This window comes from Pristiophorus japonicus, chromosome 7, assembly GCF_044704955.1.
Source record: "Pristiophorus japonicus isolate sPriJap1 chromosome 7, sPriJap1.hap1, whole genome shotgun sequence".
Taxonomy (NCBI): domain Eukaryota; kingdom Metazoa; phylum Chordata; class Chondrichthyes; family Pristiophoridae; genus Pristiophorus; species Pristiophorus japonicus.
The window spans coordinates 116,022,641-116,039,407 of NC_091983.1; the positions used below are offsets into that span (position 1 = coordinate 116,022,641).

At 42.9% G+C, this 16,767-nt stretch overlaps 1 protein-coding gene across 3 annotated transcripts in view; it reads left to right on the top strand.

The window, feature by feature from the left end:
- Positions 1–16,767, top strand: part of ptprk (protein tyrosine phosphatase receptor type K) — a 779,294-nt gene that overhangs the window by 621,132 nt on the left and 141,395 nt on the right. For all 3 annotated transcript variants that reach the window (XM_070885263.1, XM_070885265.1, XM_070885264.1), the window contains exon 13: positions 5,394–5,430. In XM_070885263.1, the coding sequence (XP_070741364.1) occupies positions 5,394–5,430 (37 nt within the window). The remainder of the gene's footprint in view (positions 1–5,393; positions 5,431–16,767) is intronic.

Below are 16,767 nucleotides of genomic sequence, written 5' to 3' on the forward strand. Positions count from 1 at the left end.
CATGTAGAAAATATTGAGCTTATAAATATTCTATGTTTCTGTCAGGATTAGCTACAATAAAGGTTTGTAAATTCAATGTGCATCGCCGGAAGAAATTTGCTCAGTGTAGTGTCATGAGATTCAATCTTGATAGAAAAACAGTGTAAAAATATTCAGGAAATGATTTGGTGGTTAAAGTATTTTTTCAAAATGCGTGGCAAGGGTCACATTCTAATTAAACCGGTCTCCTTTGATGCAATGTAAATGCAACTCTAACATGGATAATGCCCAGCTAACATTAAATGACAAAATCTGCCTCTTTGCAATTCCTTTTAAAAATATCCCCGTGCTTTGACTTGGGAAGCCAGGGGGAGCAGCTTCCTCTGAGACACCCAGCCAGAGCTGCAGCTGGAGTACTGCATGCAGTTCTGGTCACCACATAACAGGAAAGATATGATTGCACTGGAGAGGGTACACAGGAGATTTACGAGGATGTTGCCAAGATTGGAGAATATTAGATTGAGTAGGCTGGGGTTGTTTGCTTTGGAACAGTGGAGGCTGAGGGGAGATTTAATTGAGTTGTATAAAGTTATGAGGGGCTTAGATACAGTGGATAGGAAGGACCTGTTTCCCTTAGCAAAGTGGTCAATAACCAGGGGCCATAGATTTAAAGTAATTAGTAGAAGGATTAGAGGGGAGTTGAGGAGAACATTTTTCACCCTGAGGGTGGTGGGGTCTGGAACTCACTGCCTGAAAGCATGGTAGACGCAGAAACCGTCATTGCATTTAAAAAATACTTGGATATGCACTTGAGGTGCCGTAACCTATGGGGCTATGGATCAAGAGGTGAAAAGTGGAATTCGGCTGGATAACTCTTTTTCAACTGGCGCAGACATGATGGGCTGAATGGCCTCCTTTAATGCTGTAAATTTCTATGATTCTATAAACTTATACCTGGTTATTTATAAGTGGGGAAAGGTATGAAACAGAATTAAATATTGCATATGCTTCTAGGCATGTGACTTTAGAATTAATAAATAATGCATTTGCCAGGTAATCACAGTAGCTTGACAAATATGAGCCATAAGTGGAACTCATTCGTGTGTTTTGTTTTTATTTAATATTTTGAATTGGAGAAAACATTTTGTAAAATGTTGGTGACAGTGTAACAGGATTGAATGATTAGCTGATAGGTTTGAGGCACTCTTATTTTGGTGCTTGTTTCACTTATAACTCTTAACTAAGAGGAAGGGAAAAGTAAAAGAGGAGGTAGTTTGATTGTACATTTCTGTTGCATTTGAATCTTCCTTAGTGGTACGTTTTTTTTCTCTCTTCATCTCTCATTCTTCTAATGAAGTCTCAGTCTACTTCCTAGCGAACACAGGTCCAAGGGCCAGAACTGCTCTGATTGCCTAAACTAGTTCTGTGGGAAAGAGAAATGACACAGTATGGCAGTAATTTCTTTTATTGAATGCTGGGGTTAATCACTAGTAATTTGCTTGGGAGTTCTCCTGATCTGCCACCCTAATTTCAGCTGAATATTGGCGTTGACCTCGGACGCACCATGTAAACTGGGTTTCTGCCAACATTACGGTGGCCAATAAACAGAACCCACAAGGCAATACAACTGGATAAAATTGTTGTATTGCTGTGGTGATAAAACATTTGGTCTAAATTTAATGTATGTTCAATCCTGATGTCCGCAACATTGATATCTAATTAAATATTTCATTTCTAACCCCCCCTCCCTGAGCAACAGTCATCAACTCTATATTTGATATTGCCATGCACTCAATTTACTTTCTGCAATAAATTATATGTCATGATTTATAAAAATCTTTTTGAGCAGAGGAAAGGGGAAATGTTAAAGATTTGGTAGAACGCATTGAAATGGGCATGATGTCGTTTTTGTTCTTTGCACACTAAACATCATAACTATACCCCAGTGACTCAGTTAGTAATCTGTTTTCTATTTGTTTCCATTGAACAGGTGCCCCTTTGTTATTAATATGTATTAAGCTACTTATAGCATTGGTTTTGTAAATCCAACATGTTTATCTCTGTTTTGTAAGTGTATATAAAAAGTATGGGAACAGACCAAGATTAAACTAGCTCTGGATAGAGATTTTGCCACAGATCTTCCACTGCAGGCCACCTGTTATGTTGGTATTAATCAGGTGGCTGGGAGTGGAACATGGGTGCGAGTTCCATCCCATCAGAAGTCCAGCATAGTTTCTGTGTGGGTTGGAAACAGCGACTTCAAATAGCCTCCTGACCTGGATGCCAATTTATGACTAATCAGCAATGACGGTAGCTGATTTAAAAGGCGTGGTTAGTAACTTAAATTCACAATATTTCAGCCATTTTTGTTAATATTTTTTCTTAGTTTGTTCTACTAGGTTCTCATGAGATTTTGTGTCTTTTTTTATTCTCCCTCTCGATCATCAGTACTGGCACCAATGGGTTTTCACTGGGGGTGTGCCTGTTTAAGTTGCTTGGAAGAAAAGGAGGGGGACCAACGAAGGGATGGCGGACAGGTCAGACTGCACAGGAAATGCTCTGTGCCCACTTATCAAGAACTTTGCACCCCATCTGCAGACGGAGTTGGCCAGACCTCACTTTGGCAGACAATTCTTTACACAAAGTGTAGCAAGTGGTTGAAGTGAATAGTATAGATGCATTTAAGGGGAGGCTAGACAACCATATACGGGAGATGGGAATAGAGAGTTATGTGGATAGATTTAGATGATGAAAGACAGGAGGAGGCTTGAGTGATGCATAAACGCTAGCATGGACTGGTTGGGCCGAATGGCCTGTTTCTGTGCTGTATATACTATGTACTCCTATATAATTAGTGCATGCAGACGTCCCTCTTCCCAAAGGAAGGTTGGAGAGCAGATCCGACAGCACTATTAAAAAATGTGAATGACTAACAATAATATTGGATACTTCTACAGAAATACACCAATCAATATATGTTATGCTTTCAGTGGCATTGCATGAAAGAAAGTAGACCAGGATGATAGCTACTATGACCCGATTAGCCACACCTGCTAAAAAAATCATTAACCATTCTGCAGCCCCTCACCTGGCACTGACCACGGAGAACTACCTTCTCAGTACCCAGATTTGCAGAGAGCCAGATGCAGTGCTGTGCTGACAGGTGCAACAACGCCCAAAGCTATAAAACTGCATAGGACTGCGACATTCAGTGACAGTGATGCTCAACAATGGTCTGCAACCCTTGCTGTACCTTCCTGTTGCAATGCTGATCATTTGGGCAGTGGCACAAATGAGCACCATTCTTCATTTACTTATGCAACATCATCATTTCAGCAGCCATAAAATAAGAAATCAGGTTCTGGGCTGCTCCTTCCTTTGTCTTTGGACTTGATGCCTGCAACTTCAGTTTCCATCCCTTTCTTTTCGCCTGTCATTCATTAGTCTTCTACTCCCTCAACCTGGGCAAACATAGCAACATAGAAAGTAGATGCAGGAGGAGGCCATTCGGCCCTTCGAGCCTGCACCAGCATTCATTTTTTGCAAATTTAGTACCCCATTCCTGCTTTCTCTCCATACCCCTTGATCCCTTCAGCTGTAAGGGCCACATCTAACTCCCTTTTGAATATACCTAACGAACTGGCCTCAACACCTTTCTGTGGTAGAGAATTCCACAGGTTCACAATTCTCTGAGTGAAGAGGTTTCTCCTCATCTCGGTTCTAAATGGCTTACCCCTTACCATTAGACTGTGACCCCTGGCTCTGGACTTCCCCAACATTGAGATCATTCTTCCTGCATCTAGCCTGTCCTTCCAATCCTGTCAGAATTTTATATGTTTCTATGAGATCCCCTCTCATTCTTCTAAATTCCAATGACTATAAACCTAGTCGATCCAGTCTTTCTTCATATATCAGTCCTGCCATCCCAGAAATCAGTCTGGTGAACCTTCGCTGCAATAGCAAGAATGTCCTTCCTCAGATTAGGAGACCAAAACTGTACACAATATTCAAGGTGTAGCCTCACCAAGGCCCTGTACAACTGCAGTAAGACCTCCCTGCTCCTGTATTCAAATCCTTTCGCTATGAAGGCCAACATGCCATTTGCCGCCTTCACCGCCTGTTGTACTTACATGCCAACTTTCAATGACTGATGTACCATGACACCAGGTCTCGTTGCATCTCCTCTTTTCCTAATCTGTCACCATTCTGATAATATTCTGCCTTCCTGTTTTTGCCACCAAAGTGGATAACCTCACATTTATCTACATTATACTGCATCTGCCATGCATTTGCCCACTCAACTAATCTGTCCAAGTCACTCCTGCAGCCTCTTAGCATCCTCCTTACAGCTCACACTGCCACGCAGCTTAGTGCCATCTGCAGACTTGGAGATATTACATTCAATTCCTTTGTCTAAATCATTGATGTATATTGTAAATAGTTGGGGTCCCAGCACTGAACCTTGCGGTACCCCATTAGTCACTGCCTGCCATTCTGAAAAGGACCCGTTTATTCCTACTCTTTGCTTCCTGTCTGCCAACCAGTTCTCTATCCACGTCAATACATTACCCCCAATACCATGTGCTTTAATTTTGCACACTAATCTCTTGTGTGGGACCTTGTCAAAAGCCTTTTGAAAGTCCAAATATACCACATCCACTGGTTTTCCCCTGTCCACTCTACTAGTTACATCCTGAAAAAATTATAGACGATTTGTCAAGCATGATTTCCCTTTCATAAATCCATGCTGGTTTGGACTGATCCTGTCACTGCTTTCCAAATGCACTGCGATTAAATCTTTAATAATTGATTCCAACATTTTCCCCACTACCGATGTCAGAGTAACCGGTCTATAATGCCCTGTTTTCTCTCTCCCTCCTGTTTTAAAAAATGGGGTTACATTAGCTACCCTCAATCCATATGAACTGACCCAGAGTCCATAGAATGTTGGAAAATGACTACCAATGCATCCACTATTTCTAGGACCACTTCCTTAAGTACTCTGGGATGCAGCCTATCAGGCCCTGGGGATTTATTGGCCTTCAGTCCCATCAATTTCCCAAACACAAAGGCAGCTAATGGTTGAGATACCCATTAAGGTTTCCAACGGCTTCCAAAGGCTATTCAAATATTTGTTCTCCTGTGGTGATAATCCCCTTAAATTGGCCCCATCCCTTTAAATCTGACATGCGGACACTTTTCCAATCCCACCACTGGTGTACTCCCTATACCCATCCAAATGTGTACCAGAAGCTATGCCAATAAGCTAACCGAGGAAAATTGGTATTTAACATTTTTTAATAAAGAGATAACATGTCCTTGCATTGCTAAATACTTTTTACTTTTGTTTATGCCTGAACTTTACTTCCCTTATAAATAACTGTACCAAGGATTATTTTCATTTGTGTTTGCAGGAGACAAAGACACAGTGTGTGAGGATTGCAACAAAAGGTAGGAATAGTGCTTTTATTTTTTAAATCCGCCAGCCTCCTTTAAAGCTAATTAAATGTGATATTTTTATAACCGAGTATATTTACTGGTGCTTGTAGTACTGGCAGAAAATTATTCTGACTCATTAATACAAGTAATGGGAGTGTGCTTTGATTCTGTATCCCTCAACCAGAGAGATACTGCGTATTGGTAGACTGGATTTTAGCAGAAATTAAGAGCAGATTACTTTGAATTATTTGTACTATAAACCATTTTTTGACATTGAACAGCTGGAGTATTAATAGTGAAAAACAGATTGAAGGTTTTATTGCAAAAGCTTCCATTCCTGTCTTGACCTTTATCTAGTGTGTGCAATAAATGCTGGTAGATTTTGTTGGTGTCACTAATGAATAAAACTTGCATTAAAGGTTCTTAAATCTCACTGGGATTTAACGTCACATTTTAATGCTGCTTTTATGTACTTATTTATCAGAAGTACAAAAATTGCTTACTGTTGTAAGCTAGTTTTGATGTATAGCCAAATATTTAATTTTATATATTAAAAATCATTTTTGCAAATTGAAGTCAACATCGTGTAAACAACCCAATTTGGAAAATTCCAGATCTGAGAAGCTCTATACAGTGCTCCAGTCAGAGCAAAACAAAGTAATTACCTTTCTATGATTGACCTTGTCTGTACTTCGATATGGATATCACCTTGCAAAGTCCTGGTTTTCCATTTTTATTTGATTTTGACCTTGTGGGTGACTTGCATCTTTAATGCACAATTGTGCTTCTTGTTCTTTGATGCAAATGTTGTACAGGGAGTAAAGCAAATTATATAGACAAGCATAAATGCATTCACATCCTACCTGCCCTGGCTATCTGGGGCAAGTTGTTCTCCAAGCTTTAAGTATTGCACTTGCTGGAGCACTGCTTACAATATCCATTATTTTTTTGCCTTTGTTATTAAATGGGCATTGTCGTCTTGCAAGACAATGCTCCCCTATTTGTAAACAGGGTGTATGCGATGACATCATCGCATCACCTCAAATATTGCACTGATTATTTATAAGAAATTTTGCTTCAATTTATTGTCACAAAAGCTATTGTGCAAAACTATGCAATGAAACAAATAGTTATTATTGGAATCTTGTCTGTTAGATCATGATGGCTTTATTGTAGTGCAGGCTGTTCCTGCGTGTGCAGGAACTATATTTACCCAATAAATTTCCATCAAGACAACAATGCCCCTTTTAAATAGAGCTTGTGAATATTTTAATTGAGAAGTTAATGTCGCTATAGATCAGGGGTTCTCAAACTTTTAAGATTGGCTCCATTCCCCTCATCTCTTTGTTGAGAAAAAAAAGTGATGCGTACCCAGATGGTACTAGGTCAGTTATTAGTAGCTAGAACATTATCTTTCTGTCTAAAAGGTAATGCTTCCAAAAATCATAATTGAATAGTATAGAAATCCAACTGGGCCTCTTTTAGTCTTGGAAAAATGTGTAATAACATTGGGAGTAAAACTATTTTATTCATTGGAATTGAAAAGGGCAAGCAAATCACTTGATCGGTGAAGAAGAACAGTAATGATGAACTAACCAAGAAAAATTCAATAAACAGTGAAGATTAATTACATGGGGTTGAGTTTCTGCTTTGGGTGCAATCGGGAAATTATGCCCAAAATGCTCTTCAAATTGTGCTGGTCAGTTACACTTCATGTTTCCGCTAAAATTCATTTGCATCATCGTAAATTTAAGGATGGGATTTTGCAGTCAGCAGCAAACGAAGGGCTCAGCGATTCATTAAACTCATATTTGCCCACAGACTTTGTGGGCTTTTGCACTGTGACTTGCAGTAATTAGAGAGCGAAAACAGCACAGCACCCTCAACAGAGTATCTGGGACCTGTAATAACAGAGCAAGCAATGGTGTGTCTCCTGAATTAACTGCGCAGGCAGCAATTAACAAATATGATATAATTGGCATCACGGAGACATGGCTCCAGGGTGACCAAGGCTGGGAACTCAACATCCAGGGGTATTCAACATTCAGGAAGGATAGACAGAAAGGAAAAGGAGCTGGGGTAACATTGCTGGTTAAAGAGGAAATTAACACTACAGTAAGGAAGGACATTAGCTTGGGTGATGTGAAATCTGTATGGGTGGAGCTGCGGAATACCAAAGGGCAGAAAACGCTACTGATAGTTGTGTATAGACCAACAAACAGTAGTAGTGAGGTTGGGGACAGCATCAAACAAGAAATTAGGGATGCATGCAATAAAGGTACAGGAGTTATCATGGGCGACTTTAATCTACTTTTCGATTAGGCTAACCAAACTGGTAGCAATACGGTGGAGGAGGATTTCCTGGAGTGCATAAGGGATGGTTTTCTAGACCAATATGTCGAGGAACCAACTAGAGGGCTGGCCATCCTAGACTGGGTAATGTGTAATGAGAAAGGACTAATTAGCAATCTTGTTGTGCGAGGCCTCTTAGGGAAGAGTGACCATAATATGGTAGAATTCTTTATTAAGATGGAGAGTGACACAGTTACTTCAGAGACTGGGGTCCTGAACTTAAGGAAAGGTAACTTTGATGATATATGACGTGAATTGGCTAGGATAGACTAGCAAATGATATTTAAAGGGTTGACGGTGGATAGGCAATGGCAAACATTTAAATATCACATGGATGAACTTCAACAATTGTACATCCCTGTCTGGAGTAAAAAATAAAACTGGGAAGGTGGCTCAACCGTGGCTAACAAGGGAAATCAAGGATAGTGTTAAATCCAAGGAAGAGGCAAATAAATTGGCCAGAAAAAGCAGCAAACCTGAGTACTGGGAGAAATTTAGAATTCAGCACAGGAGGACAAAGTTTTTAATTAGGAGGGGGACAATAGAGTATGAGAGGAAGCTTGCTGGGAACATAAAAACTGACTGCAAAAGCTTCTATGGATACATGAAGAGAAAAAGATTAGTAAAGACAAACATAGGTCCCTTGCTGTCAGAATCAGGTGAATTTATAATGGGGAACAAAGAAATGGCAGACCAATTGAACGAGGGTCTCGTGAGAAGGAGGAACTGAAGGAAATCCTTGCTGGCGGGAAATTGTGTTCGGGAAATTCACGTCATTGAAGGCCAATAAATCCCCGGGGCCTGATAGTCTGCATCCCAGAGTACTTAAGGAAGTTGCCCTAGAAATGGTGGATGCATTGGTGTTCATTTTCCAACAGCCTATTGACTCTGGATCAGTTCCTATGAACTGGAGGGTAGCTGATGTAACACCACTTTTTAAAAAAGGAGGGAGAGAGAAAACGTTTAATTATAGACCGGTTAGACTGACATCAGTAGTGGGGAAAATGTTGGAATCAATTATTAAAAATGAAATAGCGCATTTGGAAAGCAGGGACAGGATCGGTCCAAGTCAGCATGGATTCATGAAGGGGAAAGCATGCTTGACAAATCATTTGGAGTTTTTTGAGGATGTAACTAGTAGAGTGGACAAGGGAGAACCAGTGGATGTGGTGTATTTGGACTTTCAAAAGGCTTTTGACAAGGTCCCACACAAGAGATTGATGTGCAAAATTAAAGCACATAGTATTGGGGGTAATCTACTGAGGTGGATAGAGAACTGGTTGGCAGACAGAAAGCAGAGAGTAGGGATAAACGGGTCCTTTTCAGAATGGCAGGCAGTGACTAATGGGGTGCCGCAGGGCTCAGTGCTGGGACCCCAGCTACTTACAATATACATTAATGATTTAGATGAAAGAATTGAGTGTAATATCTCCAAGTTTGCAGATGGCACTAAGCTGGATGGCAGTGTGAGCTGTGAGGAGGATGCTAAGAGGCTGCAGGGTGACTTGGACAGGTTAGGTGAGTGGGCAAATGCATGGCAGATGCAGTATAATGTGGATAAATATGAGGTTATTCACTTTGGGGGCAAAAACACGAAGGCAGAATATTATCTGAATGGTGGCAGATTAGGAAAAGGGGAGGTGCAACGTGACCTGGGTGTCATGGTACATCAGTCATTGAAAGTTGGCATGCAGGTACAACAGGCGGTGAAGAAGGCTAATGGCTTCATAGCTAGGGGTTTTGAGTGTAGGAGCAGGGAGGTCTTACTGCAGTTGTACAGGGCCTTGGTGAGGCCTCACCTGGAATATTGTGTTCAGTTTTGGTCTCCTAATCTGAGGAAGGACGTTCTTGTTGTTGAGAGAGTGCAGCGAAGGTTCACCAGACTGATTTCCGGGATGGCAGGACTGGAGTGTAGAAGGATGAGAGGGGATCATAGAAACATATAAAATTCTGACGGGACTGGACAGGTTAGATGCGGGAAGAATGTTCCCGATGCTGGGGAAGTCCAGAACCAGGGGACACAGTCTAAGGATAAGGGGTAAGCTATTTAGGACTGAGATGAGGAGAAACTTCTTCACTCAGAGTTGTTAACCTGTGGAATTCTCTACCACAAAGAGTTGTTGATGCCAGTTCATTGGATATATTCAAGAGTGAGTTAGATATGGCCCTTATGGCTAAAGGGATCAAGGGATATGGAGAGAAAGCAGGAAAGGGGTATTGAGGTGAATGATCAGCCATGATCTTATTGAATAGTGGTGCAGGCTCAAAGGGCCGAATGGCCTGCTCCTGCACCTATTTTCTATGTTTCTATGAACCAATCAAATTAAAGAATCCTTACTGAGAAAAGCAAATCCTAAACTAGGAAGTGTAAGTTTGAATAGTTAATTCAATGTAAAACCATGTAAAGAAAGTAAAATAAAGGGCCCAAGTTTCCACATGATTTGCGCCTGATTTTTAGGAGCAACTGGTGGAGAACGGACTATCTTAGAAATCGCAATTCTCCACATTTTTTTTCTGCAGTTCTAGTCAGTTCGAACAGTTTCACTTTGGAACAGAATTTTTTCTTCAAAAGGGGGCGTGTCCGGCCACTGACGCCTGATTTGAAAGTTTCCACAGTGAAAACGTACTCCAAACTAACTTAGAATGGAGCAAGTGAAGATTTTTGTAGAACTGAAAAAACCTTGTCTACACATTAAAAAATCAGGCGCAGGTTACAAATTAGGCGTCCGGAACGAGGTGGGGGGGGAGGGAAGTCATTAAATTCTATAATAAATCCTTATTTATACTTATACAAATATTATACAAATAAATCCAACCTGAATAAAAATTTATAAGCAAAGAAAAGATTAAATAAACCATCTTCCTACCTGTGTAAAAGTGCTTCAACCAGGGAGAATGCTGCAGGAAGCCTCACAAGTTGAGGCAGCCGTTCGTTCCCGTGGTGGGGGGGGGAAGGAGGCAGCCGTTCGTTCCCATGGGGGGGGGGGGGAGGAGGAAGCCGTTCGTTCCCGCGGGGGGGGAGAGGGAGGAGGAGGCAGCCGTTTGTTCTCGCGGGGGGGGGGGAGGAAAGAGGCAGCCGTTCGTTCCCGCGGGGGGGGGGGAGGGGGAGGAGGAAGCCGTTCCTGATGAGGGCAGGGGGGGAAGGAGACAGTGAGAAGGCTGCAGGAAGCCTCACAAGTTCAGCAGCCTTTTCCCGACGGCAGCGGGGGGAGGCCATCGGGAAATGACTGCCTCAACTTTCTGAAGCCTCAGTGCTGATGTGCTGATGGCAATGTGCTTTTATTAAAAAATGTTCAAAAATTAAACAGCTACAAAGAACTACAAAAATGGCCGAGTGCCAATGTTTCCTTCACACTGCGCGTGCGCGAACGCTCCAACGCGCACGCGCAGGGTTGCCGGCAGGAAAAAAATGAATTTAAATGGTACCCGCCCCCTCCCACTTACAAAATCGGTGCGAGTGGTAGGCTCTGCCCCCTGGGCGCCGTGCCAAGCAGACATGGAGCTGCAGGGCGCTCCAGAATCGCGCGGTTTTTTTTCGGCGCGAAAAACGGGCGCCCAGCTCGGAGGGGCGCCCGTTTTTTATCGTGTGGAAACTTAGGGCCAAAGAGATGGAAGGAAAGGTGGGATTACGAGAGAGATAAAATAGAAAGACATTTAAATTGCCAACAATAATTATATTCTGAAGGAATGAGACTCCACAGTTTTAAAAGGAAATTTTCAGTGCCAGAGAGGTAGTTATGCAGTAATTAAGATGTGTCTCACTGTTTAAAAAAAAATCACTTGCACTTGAATGGACAAGCCCTAACTTTTTCTGGCATGTTTAGTGGGTGCCCACTCTGTAAGTACTGTAACTTCACACTGTTGCATGTATTGGAATGGGAGTCTCTCGGCTCGATACTGTTGTAGCGAAGCTTTTGGAGGAGCAGGACAACTCAGAAAGCAACTTCCTGATTTCCACGTTTAACTGCGCATGTGCAGAAGCCCGAAGTGCTGTTCGATTTATTCCTTAATAACGGTGAGCGCTGATAGCCTCACTATTATTTCTACTGCAAAATCCAGGCCAAAATCTTCCATGAACCAGTGCAATCGAATATCGTAATAGAACATTTTTTTTTCCCCTTTAGAAAGTATTCCTTGATGTATTTAAGAGAGGTAGTAAAGTTATTGATAAACCAGGAAATGAGTTTATCACCAAAAATAAGCATTTTCTTTTTACGTAAGGGTGTACATCCTGTCCTCCAACTGTGAGTAACCTGATTTAAAATCACTGAAAATAATTTTTTTTAAATTATACTGAACCAGTTATAGTTGAATTCATGTACACTAGTCAGTTTCTTAGTAACTGAAATAATTTTTGATGTGAAGAAAACTTTAAAAATGTGACAACTCGTGCCTGTGCCAACGTAAAAGATCGCAGAAAGCATTAGCACAAGTGGTTTTTGGGTGTAACTCACTTACGTTTAAAATGTCCCGATCTTTTGCTCTGGTTCGGGCAGTTCAGCCTGGATTGCACTGATACAACTAGCAGAATCAACTTAATGACTTGACACCCAAATAATTTCATTGAATTATCATTTTTTGCTCTGAAAGTTCTTTTATGTTTCGTCATCCATTATATTTAAATCAATTTCAATAAAGCTTGTTTATCCTGATGTGAGGGTCAGTTCAATTTGGAAATTTTTTAAACTTGGATTATTATAATTGAATATATTTTATGATAAAAGTACAGGAAATTTAAATAATTTTCAGTTTCAAAAAAAGTTTATTTTCACAAATTTTCAATTACACACAGATTTGCATTGTACCTATTCAAATCCACTTATGTACACCCATCTATAAATCAGTTTTTACTATAAGCATTAAACGATAACTAAATCCTAGTTTGTAGTACCAGTGTGGTTCCTCTCTTAGATTTTTTGATTTTAAGTCTGAATGTCTGGTTCTGTATGACACTCCAAATCTCTTTTGTCGAATAGGACTGGATAAGACTCTGGATAGGTTACTAAGTAATGATTTTGGAAAAAGTTATCTTCATTGGTTGGGAGCACTCTCTTGTATTCACTCCCAGCACTATGGGCCCAAGTTTCCACATGATTTGCGCCTGATTTTTAGGAGCAACTGGTGGAGAACGGACTATCTTAGAAATCGCAATTCTCCACATTTTTTTTTCTGCAGTTCTAGTCAGATAGAACAGTTCTACTTTGGAACAGAATTTTTTCTTCAAAAGAGGGGGCATGTCCAGCCACTGACTCCTGATTTGAAAGTTTCCACAGTGAAAACGTACTTCAAACTAAAGTAGAATGGAGCAAGTGAAGATTTTTGTAGAACTGAAAAAACCTGTTCTACACATTAAAAAATCAGGTGCAGGTTACAAATTAGGCGTCCAGAACGAGGTTGGAGGGGGGGGAAAGGGAAGTCATTAAATTCTATAATAAATCCTTATTTATACTTATACAAATATTATACAAATAAATCCAACCTGAATAAACATTTATAAGCAAAGAAAAGATTAAATAAACCATCTTCCCACCTGTGTGAAAGTGCTTCAGGCAGGCCTTTCGGGACCGAAGGCTGAACGGGCCGGCCCGAGACTTCAGGCAGGGCCCGTCCCCAGCACCAGATTTACAGGTAGGTGGCGTCGGGTCGGGTCGGGTCGGGGAGGTTCGGTTCGGGTCCTGGGGCGGGTGGGGAGAGAGAGGGAGGGAGGGAGGGAGGGACGGGTCGGGTCGAGGGAGCGGGAACAGGAGCGCGGGTCGGGGGGGCAGGGAGCGGGAACAGGAGCGCGGGTCGGGTCCAGTCGGGGGGGCGGGGAGCGGGAACAGGAGCGCAGGTCGGGTCGGGTCCAGTCGGGGCGCGGGTTGGGTCGGGTCGGGTCCAGTCGGGGGGGCGGGGAGCAGGAACAGGAGCGTGGGTCGAGGCGGGGAGCGGGAACAGGAGCGCGGGTCGGGTCAGTCGGGGGGGGGGGGGGGGGGGGCGGCGCGGCGCGGGTGTCGGGTCTAGTCCGGAGGCAGGTGGGGGGAGCGGGTGTCGGGTCTAGTCCGGAGGCAGGGGGGTGGGGGGGAGGCGGGAGCGGGTGTCGGGTCTGGTCCGGAGGCAGGGGGGTGGGGGGGGGGGGGAGCGAGTGTCGGGTCTGGTCCGGAGGCGGAGGGGGGGGCGGGGAGCGAGTGTCGGGTCTGGTCGGGGGGTGGGGAGCAGGAGCTGGCCGTGGGAGGAGCCTTATTCATGCAGCCCCAGTGAGGCCATTCAGCCAGGGCTAGGGGCTGCGTGCTTCGGGCCCTCCCACACAGTTCGGTGCCTGGAGCTACTGCACTTGCGTGCCCACTGTAGCGCGCATGTGCAGAGGTCCCGGCACTGTTTTCAGCGCAGGTACCTGGCTCCGTCCCCCCACAGCTCGTGCTGGCTGCGCCGAGGGCCAGAGGACCTGCAGGTAGGTGGAGAATACCGAGGATTTTTTAGGCGCACTTCGTGGCGCGAAAAACGAGCGTCCAGGTCGGGACTGCGCCATTCTAGGCGCGTGTGGAAACTTGGGCCCTATAAACTTGTGCTGTTAAAAATGAAAGTTTTAAAATGAAAGCATAATATAAAAAATCCCATTAGTAATTTTGGATAAAACCAAAATCAATTTCAAATGCATAGTCATAGAGTTGTGCGTGGACTGAATGGAACTTTGCTTAAAATGGCGGCAGTTAAAGATTTCATTGGAAAAAAACTTTTGAATTATTTTCACCCAATCTGAAAATACCAAAGCTGTGCAGTAAACATTACTGATTAAATTATCTTTCCAGGTGAAGATGAAGTATTGTTTAGCTATAAAATATTTTTCGGTCTGGCTATGTCGGAGTATTACAACGAAAACAAAACAGGGCTTAAGAACCCTGAATGGGGCCAGGGATTCAGTCGTCAGTCAATCTGCACTCAGAACTATGCCACCAAATGAATGGATGTACCTGTTATTAAACACAGAAGATGGGAAAGGTGAGAGTGGTCAAAACCCCTCTCTCTCGTGCTTCAATGTGAATGATGATGCTGACTATTTTATGTCCATTATAAAGCTTTCCCTATAAGGCCTATGCCTCAGTTTGAGAACCACTGCTATAGATTAACCTTTAGCTTAATTAAGGGATCACAAGGAGGGAATTTGTTCTCTTATGCATGCTGTCTCCCTTTGCCTAGCTGCCCTATTTGTGACTCATCTTACAGCTCCATACATATTCACCATCCAAACTCCTGCTAGTAAAGATGCTGGTGAAGAACAACTCACAGGTCAGAGGTCAAAAGCTAAATATCCTCTTCCCACCTGAAATTGCCATACTTCCCCTTTTTATTTAGTGCATTTTTGTTTCCTTTCTTTTATCATACATGTCTACACAATACTATGCACGTAATATCAATTTCCTTTGCCTTGGCTATGTGTAGGTCACCGAGAGTTAATTTTCCATTTTCATAGCCATGTCGACTAGTGCTCTGCATGTGTTGTAGTTTTATACATATATATTTACATTATATATATTCGGCTTGACTTGTGACAATTCTCACTGCTTGGTGTGATATCTACATTTAGTTCTCCCTTCATATGAATAAAGATTTAAATGGTAGCATCTTGTCGATCGAGAACAAAGTTAATTCCATCTTCATATTGCAAAAGATCCTGGATAAAACTTGTGCTTGTTGCATAAAACTTGGACATGTATAAGGAAACATATATCTTGTTAGGAGTAGTATCTAAATGAAAGGTTTGGGGCCAAAAATTTGGCAGGTTTGCGCCTGTTTATCGCCATGGCGAAGTTGAAAAAGTAATTATTTTTGGCGCTAAATGAGTTGCACAAAATTTAGTGCCCCGGCGGAAAATTCAGCAGCAGTTTTGCAAAGGCACAAAAAAATTATTGCCCGTCCGTTTTTTAGCCGTTTTTATGACGTCAATCAGCATGCAACGCTGCACTATTGCCGGGGGGCAGATATAGCCATTTTTGCCACCCGCCCAAAAACACGCCCGGAAAAAATTTAAGTCTTACCAGGTCGGATCCAGGGAGCACTCGGCGCTAACGGCGCCATCTTGGAAAAACGGAGCAGAAGTTCTGTGGATAAAAGGATTGGAGGGAAGGCTGCATTTTACACAGTGAGCTTTATGTGAGTTCATAGTTTGTTTTGAAGGATATTTAAGGACATTTACAAGAATGGGGGCTATAATATCTCTGCCATTATTCTTGGCTGCTTTTTCTATGCCGCATCGAGCTGGAAGAAGGCTTATTCAAGAGCATTTTGAGCATAATCGAAGAGTTCGCAGACGTATGGAGAGGAGACCTTACCCCCCCAACAGTTTACAGGGAACAGCGCTCATGCCTGAAGTTGCCTGAGGCACAGTGCATTCGAAAGCTGCACTTCCGAAAAGAGATGGTCATAGAGATATGCCAGTTGATAAAGGTAGACCTACAGCCTACCAGCGGGAACAAGACTGCACTGCCCATCGAGGTGAAGGCAACCGTGGCACTTGCCTTCCAAGCCTCTGGGTCCTTTCAGGCATCAGCAGGGTACATATGCTCCATCTTGCAGTATGCTGCACATCGCTGCATTTGCCATGTGACAACTGCACTGTATGCACACAGGATGGACTTTATAATGACCAAGGAGGCACAGAATGAGAGGGTTATAGGTTTGGCACACATTCCTGGCTTCACCAAGGTTCAGGCTGCCATTGGCTATATGCACATCACCCTGCGAGCACCTTTCCTCAATCCAGAGGTTTGCCGAAACCGAAAGGGATTCCACTTGCTGAACGTACAGAACGTCTGCAACCATACTCAGTGCATCATGGCAGTAAATGCCCAATTTCCAGAGAGCATCCATGATGCTTTCATCTTGCATGAGAGCAGTGTTGTCTCAGACCTGTTCGAGCATCAGCCACAAGGCCAGAGCTCGATGCTTGGGGACAAAGATTACGGCCTCGGCACCTGGCTCATGACCCACCCCCCACATGAACGTTCTCACAAGCCGCACATC